Source organism: Acomys minous (assembly GCF_964271855.1).
Source record: "Acomys minous genome assembly, chromosome: 9".
NCBI lineage: Eukaryota > Metazoa > Chordata > Mammalia > Rodentia > Muridae > Acomys > Acomys minous.
Genome location: NC_140490.1, coordinates 52,197,698 through 52,209,258, shown reverse-complemented (window position 1 = coordinate 52,209,258; position 11,561 = coordinate 52,197,698). Strand labels below are relative to the sequence as shown.

Genomic DNA, 11,561 nt, shown 5'->3' with positions numbered 1-11,561 from the left:
ACCTTAGGTGGGCCATACATTCTCATGAGAGCGTAAAGAGATCTAGGCCTGTATCCCCAATGTCCTTGTGAGCATGGTTCTCTCAGACTGGAGATGTAACTCAGGGTTGAGCATGTAAGATGCCCCTTCCATCCCCAGAACCTGGGGGGAAAGTTAAAAAACCTAAGTACCGTGCATAAGTACCGAGTGCTGTGGGAAAAGCATTGGCAGTTCTGGCACTGTGCACTCAGCTTTACCTCTCAGGAGAAAGCTGTAGGTGGAAGGTCTGTGCAGAGGTCTGTCAGCATGCGGGAGTGATGGAGACTGCTCAGAGGGAGGAGACTGGAGGGAGGACAAAGAGAGTCTGGGAAAATGGAAAGAAATTGTTCTTCCAAGGAGGAGAGCCCCAGAGGGAAATGGTAGCAAGCACAACTCAGAAGAATGCATTTCAAGTGGCTCAGGAGTCATGGCGAGCCGGCTAACTGTTGTAAATAACCCATGTGATAATATGTCCACAATTCAAAATGGAAAGGAGCAGAAAGATGCAATAAAGTAAAAACGAAAACAGACTGTGAGCAGTGTACAGAGGGTGCCATGGAGTGGAAAAGCACACTAGAACTGATGAGATGAAGATTTGAGGCATTTAACACCCCTACCCCACTGTACCCCCCACACCTCCACACCCCCACACCCCAAACTTTAGCAAGTAGAAGCTGGATTTGATGGAAGGAGAGTGAACAAAAGATGCAGGGAACAGAGGGCTGAGGCGTGCTCTGGGAACAAAGAGCATGCCTGACATCTGTAGGCTCTAGGTCTCATCGTTGAAATGCCTCCTCCCCAAAAAAGAGAAACAGGAATTTGACATTGAAAAGGAGGTAAGCAAGACCCTTGCAAAAGGGTTAATGCCACACCAGGATTGCGTGTGTTCTGTATTGTGGAGAATCTGGTCTGCTTGCCTCCTAGGGAGTAGAAGGGAACATGTGGGCACATCTGTAATCACCATTCTCCCCTTCTATGGAACTGCCCAGCAGTCTTTGCTTACAGCTGCAGCAGTCATGACTGGCCCCCCCATGTCCCTTTTCCAGTGGACACAGCCGCTCCTTCCACAATACTCGCTCTCTGGCCTCAGGAAGTCACTGCAGTCTTGCTGAGCCCCAGTGTAGAAAAGGAGCTCTTCCTGTGCCTCACATGCAGGCAAGGGCGTTGGGTTGTAGCCTTTGCTGTTAACAGCTGGCTCTGACAAAGTGGATGGCCCTCTGGAGTCTTGTATATAGCTGTAGGCAGGATTCCTTCTAGGAGCACTATATACTTTCTCATTTTGATGTCTTGTTTTTTCCAAAGATTCTTACCATTGTCAGCCCAAAGATTTTGACTTGACCTGACTTTTTACAATAACCAGTATTTGGTTTTTGAGAGAGAGAAACCAAGTTTTGCTTCAAAGTAATTGGGGTGGAAGAGGCTGGAGACTGGGAAGTAGGCCTCTGCTTCACCTCTGTGCCTTTCCCGAGTTGACGGGGCTTTGGTAGTGTCTTTGAGGGACCTGAGACTGTATCTTACCTAGTGGTAAGTAGTGCTTTTCTGTATCCAAGGAAAGAACTCTTGAAGAAATAGACTTAAACTATGAGTGGCCAGTAAAGCATAGATAGAGCCTATTTAATCTGTTAAAGAGGGTGGTTAACTTGAGGCATCAGAGGCTGTGGTGGGAGACTGGAGGGCAGAGAGCAGATGGCCTTGACCCTGCTACCATGTGAGTCCACACGCCAGGAAGCTAATGGCTTCTCTGTACTTTGTTATGCAAATTGCCAGTGAAACATTACATGTTGTGTTTCCAGTTTAATGAAATTAGTTTCTCTTTTTGTTTTTCCCTTTCAGAAAGCATTAGGTAATCAAAAGTCCACAGTAGTTGAATTCAGCAATAAAGATGACTCTGAAATTATCAGTGAGCAAGATAAAGAAAATTCCTTAATCAAAAGTGAACCAAGAAGAATTAAAATATTTGACGGAGGGCAAGTACATATTTTATTCTTAAATGTACATTTAAACTCCTTTTAAATGTACATTTGCTGTCATGTGAATGAAGAGCTGCCAGGGGTAATTTTATTTAAACGTTCTTTTGTTTTGTTTTGTTTTTTAGCTAACAGAATCTTTCTGACAACATGTGTTAGTATTCTGTTAAGTAATTCCATTTTGATAGAGGAAATGATGACTAGGAAAAACCATAGCTCCTGAAGGCCTGGAGAATAGCTTGGGAGTAAGCCTGCCTTCCATGTGCACTTGAACATGGAGTGGCACGGGGAATCTCTCTAAGTGGGATGTGCTCATTGCCTTTTGCTGTCCTTCTGTTTTCCTACAAGAGCAATAAGCTGTGCCAGCCAGTGCCAGTTGTTACGGGAGAAGCAAGCTCCAGAGCCAGAGTCAGGCAGCGCTCAGAACAGTTCCGCGCTTACAGTCACTGTGACTGAATTTAGCGATGGAGAACTGTCAGACTGATATCTAAAATAGTGGAACTATTTAAGAATGAAGCTTCACATTGAATGACCTCAAGTAGAACTTTAGGTGAGGTGCAGGGACTAGGAATCTTCTTTCTTAAATGCTTAAAGTGATTGGAGATTGAGTGTAAAAGTTGTGCTTTATTTTTTTTATGTTGAATTTTAATCAGTATTTTCTCAAAGACATAGTACCCAATTTCCCTGTGTGTTCTCTTTCCCCTCTACATTAGGTACAAGTCAAATGAGGATTATGTATATGTCCGAGGCAGGGGAAGAGGAAAGTACATTTGCGAAGAATGTGGAATACGTTGTAAGAAACCCAGTATGTTAAAGAAACATATCCGAACCCACACAGATGTTCGTCCCTACCATTGCACTTACTGTAACTTCTCCTTCAAGACGAAAGGTAGGAGATGCTTGTCGCTGTGGTCCTCCTCCACGCCCACCCACAGGACAGCCAGGCCCGGCCACATGCAGTCTCTGCCCAAGGGCAGGGAGCTTCCATAGACAAAGTTACATCTTGCCAGCATCGTAGCATTTGTTCTTTATGTTTCTAGACCCTTTAAGGAAAATATTTTTAATCACAGGGTTCTAGAATACACATAAATAAAAATAGCATCTTAAAAGGATCAGCCAGTTTTTATATTTTACTTCCCAAATTGTAGTTCTTTAACAATGGCTAACATGGGGCTGAAGAAGAAAGGCAATTTTGTAAATCTGTTTGCATTCAAAAGGATTCAATAATACAGTAAATTTACATAGTATGATTTTAGCCCAAAATAGCCATCTTTTATGATAAACTTCAGCCCAAATTATATTGTTTCTGATTTTAAAATTTTAAACATTTTTACTACTAAATGTTTTTAATGGCTTCTCAGAAGGAGTCATTAAAATTGTATTTAGCATGCTTCTGTTTTGTGTTTATTTAAAGTGTGAGCTCTCATAATGAAGTAATTTTGCCCTTCATGGGTTTCCTTTTGTGTGGAATGGACACACGGTTACAAAACATTTGCTTTTTGTTCACGCGTCATTATGTAACAAGTCATTAAAGGTGGCAGTTCCCTACACTATCCTTTACAAAGAGGACTGTCTTCAGCAAAGCAATCTAATCGTGGCAATACCTGACTTAAATAGCAGTGTCCGTAAAAAAATGATCTTTTTGCTGAAATGATCTGTGTGTCTTTTGAGCTCACATTCACTTTGTTGTTGAACTGGCTGGCTTTAGAGTTCCTTGGTAAAGATGAATCATGTCTTCAGCCAACGCTGCTGCATTTCGGCCTCAGATGTATTGCCATTTAAAGAAAGTTACAGCTGTCACAACTGAGGCCTTTGCCTTAGCTCAGACATCAGTGGTGTCTGCGAAAGGATCATAGAGAGGCAGAGCACTCTTCAAAAAAGCTTTGAACAGGTCTGCAGATTTTCAAGCAAGCCTGGGGCTGAGAGGAGGCCTCAGGGATACGGGCCCTCCTTCCCCTAGAGGTGGGGCAAGGGGGCAGTGGTCGGGGTGATTCCTCAGTGTTGCCTGAAAAATGGGTCTTTTAACCAATTTATTGCTCTTTCATTGGTGTGACATTGTGATTTAAGAAGTATCTTTTAACTTGGGACATGAACAGGAGGATGTTTAAAAGGCTAAGTTAATAACAAAACATTACCGTGTGCATAATACTATGACTAAGACAATTGAGGTGTAACATGAAATGAGAAATGCTGCACATGGAAATGCAGGGTTTTTTAAAATTAAGGAGTTGGTTGATGATAAAGTAATAGACCGAACTGTGAGAAAATATATATATGTGTGTGTGTGTGTGTGTGTGTGTATATGTACATATACATACATACATACATACACACATATATTTAAAAACCTAAATTCCCAAATTCACCAAGGCATAGTTACGTATTAGGTTCGTAGTACCAACCTTGCTCTGTCTAAAGAACCAAAGTCTTTAAGAGTGAACCTTCCGTTTGTCTAAGAAGTTTGTTACTTCTATGACAGCATTTTGACTTACAAATGGAGATGACAGCCACAGCAAGGTGGCTTTTCACCATTTCTTTATTTATTTGCTTTTTAATGTGAAAACTTTGAAGCTCTTACAGAAAAGTAGAGCTTTATATAATAAATACCAGCTTGCCTTGTGTATCTTAATGACTCTTAACATTCTGCCCTATATTTTCAGTGCAATGTAAACACGAGCCACAGGCAGAGCATTTAAGCCCAGGGTTATCTGTTGGATGCACCTGGCAGCAGGCAGCAGCTAATGCCTTTTAGCGATCACATGCTTCAAGCATCGTAGACGTGAACTACTTAAGCACTTGCCTAGGGGTTGCTATGTGGTTGTTTGACAAGAATATAGGAGGTAGTGCCCAAATTGGTGTATACAGTTGTGAGCAACCTCACAAACTGTGCATTTCTCAAGGAACAGAAGCTGTGTACACCCAGGATATTTGCATGGCCGTCTAGTGCAAGCCCGATACTTGCAACAAGGATGCATCTCTGATTTGTTCCTGCCCCCAAAATTCAGTATTCAAATTTTGCTCCGGGCCTTCTCAAAAGAGATGGTGTGCTCTTGTTGGCAGTTTTGGGTATAGCGTCATCCTCTCAGAATGGCTGGGGTCCTTGGGAGGCTCTGAGCAGCTGGCTGTAATCCATAGTCACTCTAGACAGGTGCACCCTGTGACATGTGGCCATGTCAGCTGACAGAGCAGATAGCCCAGAGCTGCTCCAGACAGATCTGCTCAGCACATGAGGTGAAAGTGCTCAGTGGGTGCTCTCTCCTGTGCCATACACTGTGCTGTTGATGATGCCAAAAAGCAACCCAGAATAGTCATCAGGGGTTCAAATTTTAAAACTGAAAATGCCCAGGTACCAGAAATAAGGGAGAACCTAAGTGCTAGCATGGTAGAGAGATACTTAAAACATCATGGGGGAGGGGGGTCAAGATGGCAATTCATGCCAGGGGGTCTGGGCTTGTAATGCCCTTCAGGGCTCCTGGAGTACACCCTCCTTTCCGTTGACTTTGGGCCATATGGGAAATAAGCTATTAGAAATTGTCCCAAAGTTAATGCATTGTTAAGGTGCCAGGCAGAAACTGTTACAGAGATGCTTCTACAACCTGGAATCCTTAGGACTCCATGGAACATCATATTACTGAAGGTGGACTTAAAGTTCAAATGCAAACACACCCAGGGAAGTGAACTAGTGTGAGAGCAAGCCAGCAAGGCCAACTAGACGATAAGTTGCATCCAGTAATTGCAAGTCAGAATGCACTCAGAAAGAGGCGTGGAGTGCGCCCACTCTGAGGGAGTGAGAGCTGGGGACTAGGTCCCAAAGGACAAAGTAGCTACCATCCAAATAGCGCAGATTTGAAAACACAGGGCTGTCTATCACTAGTCAGCACAAAGCTCACCGCAGTTTCCTGTAAATGCCAGTGTTTTCTTTTATACAATTTTAGTTGTTGAGATTGTCTAACCACAGTGTAGCTGTTTGTTTGAAGTGAAAATAAATTTTCCAGAGCTGACAAATGCAGCAGCGGAGTAACACTACGTAAGTTTAATAAACACTTTTTTCCCTTAAGGAAATCTGACAAAACACATGAAGTCCAAGGCACATAGCAAGAAGTGTGTGGATTTAGGCATCTCGGTGGGCTTAATAGATGAGCAAGACACAGAAGAATCGGGTAAGCCTTCACCCTGTGGCTTTCGGACTGCTCTTTACAGTGTGCTCTATTTCCAGCCTGCTTGATATGCTCAATTCCTTTTGCAGTGTTTGTTTGTTTTGTCCTGTAGATTTCTGATCAGTGTTTTTATCTACTGTTCTCTGACCGCTTCTCATGCCACACTATGAAAGACTTCAGCATACAAAACTTAAATGCTTAACTTTCTCAAAGCATGTGTCTGGTCCCACCGGTCCTTGGCTTTGAATTAGTTTCCATTTGCCAATATAAAGTGCAGACCACTTGAGAATCCTTAAAATATTATCTACTTCTTCGCCCTTCCTTTTCTCATTGCCACCCTGGCTCACATTTGAATGTCCTGTGTAGAAGACCCTCTCCTCTGGTACAGCCCTTCCGCCTCGCCCCTGCCCCAGCCGCACTGGTCCTATGGCTTTGTTTATGATGTAACAACGCACAGCTGTTCAGAAAGCCTGTCTGATTTTCCCCTGCATGGCTCTGGGCAGAAGTGCTTGCCTTCTCTCACCTCCCAGTTCTTAAGAGTTTCCTCTGACAGACTCTGGCCTCTTCCCTGTTGTGTGAGTAGTCCTAGTGTGCATGTCCCTCTCTCCTCACTGCTGCTGCCCTCCAGCATGAGCATAGCCCACTGCTCAGCTGTTGCCTTCTCTGAAGCGCTTAGCTCCATGCCTGGAGGGCACCCTGCTCCTGTGTTGGTAGAAGCTGGGAGTGGGGCTCAGTGGTGGAGTACAGCCTAGCAAGCCCAGTGCCTCCCCAGTGAAAAGAACAAGAAAAGGACACCATAAACATTCCAGGATAAAACATTTTACTTGTGGAAAACATTATTGTTTAGAAGAATAGTTATTTTCTTTTTTCTCCATTAATACTGTTAACTAATACAGATATTTATTCTGACCAGTTTAGAGGGAACAAAGCCTTTAAGTCTATTCTGAGCAATCAGTGTAAAACTATATTTTTATAGATTTTCTGTTTTTAACTCAAGAAATTATCAACTCATTTAATCCAACTTTTAAGCCACTAATACACTGAATGAATCACCCTGAATTAATTTCTAGGTGTGTAGGAACAGTGACTCGGTCTCAGGTAGTAAGTACTCTTTCAGTGTAAAAAGCTAGGGAGATGGTGGAAGGGTTTGCGTGAGGGTATTTACCAGCCACCGACCAGAAGAGCTGCACAGTGAAGGCTGTAAGAAGCCATTCAACACCATGCACACGGCCGTGCTTCACTTCAGGATGAGCCTTAGGAACATGGGCTAACATAGGCAGGGTCCTCTCAGTTCCCAAGGGGAGCTGGTCCGTACAGCCCAGACCTGCAGAGAAACATGGTTCTCTTAAGTGCACATTCCCAGGTGGACTGACCTGCCCGCCCCTGGCATAGTTCCAGGTCACTTTGTTTTTCCTCATTCCCAGGCTGTCCTTAGGTTCTAAGTCAAAGCTTACAGCCAGGTTTCCCTGTTAAGATCAAATAAGCTGTTTTTACCAGTTGGCCTTTTTTATTTATGCTTTTTTAGATCACTGTATTCATGGGAAGTGTGCTTAGCTTTATTCGCTTTTATCAAATAATAAAGCATAGTGTTTAAGTGCTTTGTCCTGTGGGAAGCCCACAGTTCTCTCACTGTGACAACAAAGTACAGTCCTCCCCTTTGCTTTATTATAGGCTAACAGTATAGATACAAACGCAATAGGCAGTTGTTGTAAATAGTTGATCTTGGTTTTTCTGTTGTTCTTTTCTTTCTATTTAAAAATACTTTTAAATACATACATGCTCATGGTCAAAATGGTAATTACAAATATTTTAAATATATATGTGCCCATAGCTGAGATGGTGATTATAAATATTTTTTTACGTCTACCTCATCCTTCTCATACATTCTGTGAATGTTTTTGAAAGCACCACATGTTCCTTGATTCATTCCAGCCTCTCTGCTCTCCCTATCACAGGCAGTCCATTTTCCCTTCAGTTCATTTAATATATATGCTATGTTCATGCGCAGTATGCAGTTTTCTTCATGTTGGTGTTTTGTTTTGTTTTTTTATTTTAAATTTTATTTTTTTTCTTGGTTTTTCAAGACAGGGTTTCTCTCTGTAGCCTAGACTGTACTGGACTCACTTTGTAGACCAGGCTGGCCTTGAATTCACAGCGATCTACCTGCCTCTTTCTCCCGAGTGCTGATTCCGAGCCAGTCACCACTGCCTGGCTGATATTTTTAATATGGAGGAAAAATAGTACTTTATATGTCGATACATGGCATAGTATTTATTTTTACAATATTATTTTCCAAATGGGACCTGTCATTCCCCCACCTCTTTAGTTTAGCGTTGTCTGCACTTATCTGTAGCCCAATTGGACTGATAATAGTTGTGTGTTTTCTTTTTTCCCTTTTCAAGACAGGGTTTCTCTGTGTGACCCTGGCTATCCGAGAACTCACTCTGTATACCAGACTGGCCTTGAACTCAGATACAGTCCTGTCTCTGCCTTGCAAGTTTTGGGATTGAAGATGTGCATGCACCACCACCACCTGGCTAATTGCGTGTTTTCTTAATGATTGATGCTTGGTCTCATTGTTCTTTCTACAGAACTTTCACCCCATTAAGGTGATGATAGTCACAGTGGGATGTGTATGTGTGGAGGTGCAGGTTGACTGTGGTATATGGGCCTATGTGCATGTTTGTGGGAAGATGTGAGGAGGAAGTAAGACATGGTGTTCTGTCACTTCCTGCCTTATTTCCTTGGGTCGGGGTCTCGCTGATCCTGGCCTTATACTGGCATCCAGCAAGACCTGGCCATCCTCTTGTCTCTGCCCCTTGCTCTCACTGACATAAGGGCCACAGGTGCATGCATGCCCGGTTGTCCTAGTTAGGTTTATATTACTGTGATAAAACACTGACCAACAGCAACTTGGGGAAGAAATGGTTTATTTCAAATCTACAGCTTACAGTCCGTCATAAAACTCAAGGCAGGGACTCAAGAGAGGAACTTGGAGGGTGGAACTAAAGCAGAGGCTGTAGAAGAAAGGTAAACATACCGGCTTGCTCCCCATGGCCTGTTCAGCCTGTTTCCTTACACAACATTCAACCCCTTGCCCAGGGTGGTGGCAGCCACAGTAGGCGGAACTCTCCCACATCAATCATTAATGAAGAAAATGTCCCTAGGCTTACCTTCAGCCCGGTCTGCTGGAGGCATTGTCTCAGCTGAAGTTCCTTATTCCCAGCCTACCCTAGCTTGTGCTAAGCTGGCAAGAAAACTAACCACACTGGCTTTTTAGACGGATGCTGGGATCTGAACGTAGGTCCTCATGCTTGTGTAGGGAGCTCTCTGACCTCCTGAGAAATCTTTCTGTCTCTATGGTCTGAGATTTTGCTTTGGAGGTCTCTGACTGTTTGGTGAGCAGGACTCAGAAACTTTCCCATAGCCTAACATATGCTGGGCATTCTTTTTCCATCCCCTTGCCTTGTTCCTTCGTCTTTCTAGACTTTGCACATGCTTTTCAGGGCTGAGGCCTCTCACCTTCCCTTTCCTCTGGCTTTGTTCATTCCCATAGCTCATCTTCTGTAGTCTCTTTTTTTTTTAAAGCTTGCCTCATTTGTTTGTTTGTTTGTTTGTTTATATTATGTATGCAATGTTTTGCCTGCCCACCAGAAGAAGGTACCAGATCTCATTACAAATGGTTAAGGGCCATCATGTGGTTGCTGGGAATTGACCTCAGGACTTCTGGAAGAGCAGACAGTGCTCTTAACCTCTGAGCCATCTCTCCAGCCTCCAGGGTTTCCTCTAGTCTTGTTCATTCTCTGCAAACTTGCCTGCACACCATCTCTACTTGGATGTTTAATAGACATTATGTAGGTTTAGTGTGTTTCATACCTCAGTTTACCCTTTACCTAAGAGGTGCACATCCTATGTTTCTCTCAGCTGTTCACCACAAATCTTGAATTTTCTTGATAACTATCTTTTCCTATTTGCCTCTACTATATCAATAAAACCTCTTGGTGCCTCTTTCAAAATGTCTTCAAAAAACCCTTTGCTGACTGTAATATTTCATCACCACTCCAGATTGATATAGGTATTACCAAAGTGATGGTAGTGTGTGTGATTGTTTATTTTCTGGGGTTTGACCATTGGATCAAAATACCAGAAGTTTTAAGCCTCTGACCATTACATATTCTCATCCACGATAATAATCTCTTGAGATTGGTAAAGATATTTCCATTATTTTCAGTAACCTCTACAAAGAAAATTTGTTCCTTTGGACAACACAGGAGCATTCCAGTGCTTGGCTCTTTCTCATAGTTTGTTCTGGCTCCTTAAAAAAATTTAATAAAGAGCAAGATTCCAAACTAGTTTTTATGCATTTATGCATCCACATATAGAATTAGAGTCACCAAAAGACACCAAATCTGCTCCCTACCCAAAGGGGAAATCTACCTGGAATAGAATACGGGATCTGATGCCCTCAAACGCCTCTGTCCTGCCTTAGACCTGTTCCTACAATGGGACATCAGGATTAGCTCTGTGAAACCTGGAAATATGAGGTTACCCAGAATCTTAGGGTTCTGTTACTTTAAGAGACACCATGACCACAGCAACTCTTATAAAAGGAAACAGCTAATTGGGGCTGGCTCACAGTGTGAGAGGTTTAGTCCTTTATCATCGTGGTAGGAAGGATGGCAGTGAGCAGGCAGACATGATGCTGGAGGAGCTGATCTACATCGTGATCTGCAGGCAGCAGAAGAGACTGGGCCAGAGTGGGCTTAGCTGGAGCCTAGGAGACTGGGAAGCCCATCCCACAATGACACACTCCCTCCAACAAGGCCACGACAGCTAATAGTGCCACTCCCTATGGTCAACTGCACTGACTGTGGAAAAAGTCGAGTTTTTACAATTGTCTTGTTTGTTGTTGAGATGTTTTTATTGTTTTAGGTTATGTGTGTGTTTATGTATGTATGGCAAGAATAATAGAATGTGCAGTATGAGGGCTTGAAAAGACCCAGCTTTTCATGAGAAGATGCTATAGTTATAGCTTACATTGCTAATTTTAAACTAAATGGTAACAACTTCTAAATTTCAAATGTCTGAGTGTGGGTCTGTGCATGTGTATTCACTGCTATTGAGGCCAGAGGGAAAAATACTAGATCCCTTGGAGCTAGAGCTTTAGGCTAGCTATTTGACAGGGGTGCTGCGAGCTGAACTCTGGTCCTCTGTAAGAGTGGTCAGTGCTCTCTAGATCCTGTGTCGCTCTCACTGAAGGGTTCTCTACGTTAGTTCCAGCTTAGATCCTTAGTCTCTTCTGATGCAGCTGTTTTCTGTTGTGCAGCAGCACTGTCCAAGATGTCAGCCGATAGTTTTTCTCACGCCCGCTCTCCATTGGCAGAGTGTGTGTAATGAAGGTCACAATAAACATGGAGTG

At 43.1% G+C, this 11,561-nt stretch overlaps 1 protein-coding gene across 3 annotated transcripts in view; it reads left to right on the top strand.

Annotated features, from left to right (window-relative positions):
• The window catches only part of HIVEP1 (HIVEP zinc finger 1), a 121,197-nt gene that overhangs the window by 95,321 nt on the left and 14,315 nt on the right, over positions 1–11,561 (top strand). For all 3 annotated transcript variants that reach the window (XM_084795435.1, XM_084795434.1, XM_084795436.1), the window contains exons 5-7: positions 1,852–1,985; positions 2,699–2,874; positions 6,044–6,145. In XM_084795435.1, the coding sequence (XP_084651561.1) occupies positions 1,852–1,985; positions 2,699–2,874; positions 6,044–6,145 (412 nt within the window). The remainder of the gene's footprint in view (positions 1–1,851; positions 1,986–2,698; positions 2,875–6,043; positions 6,146–11,561) is intronic.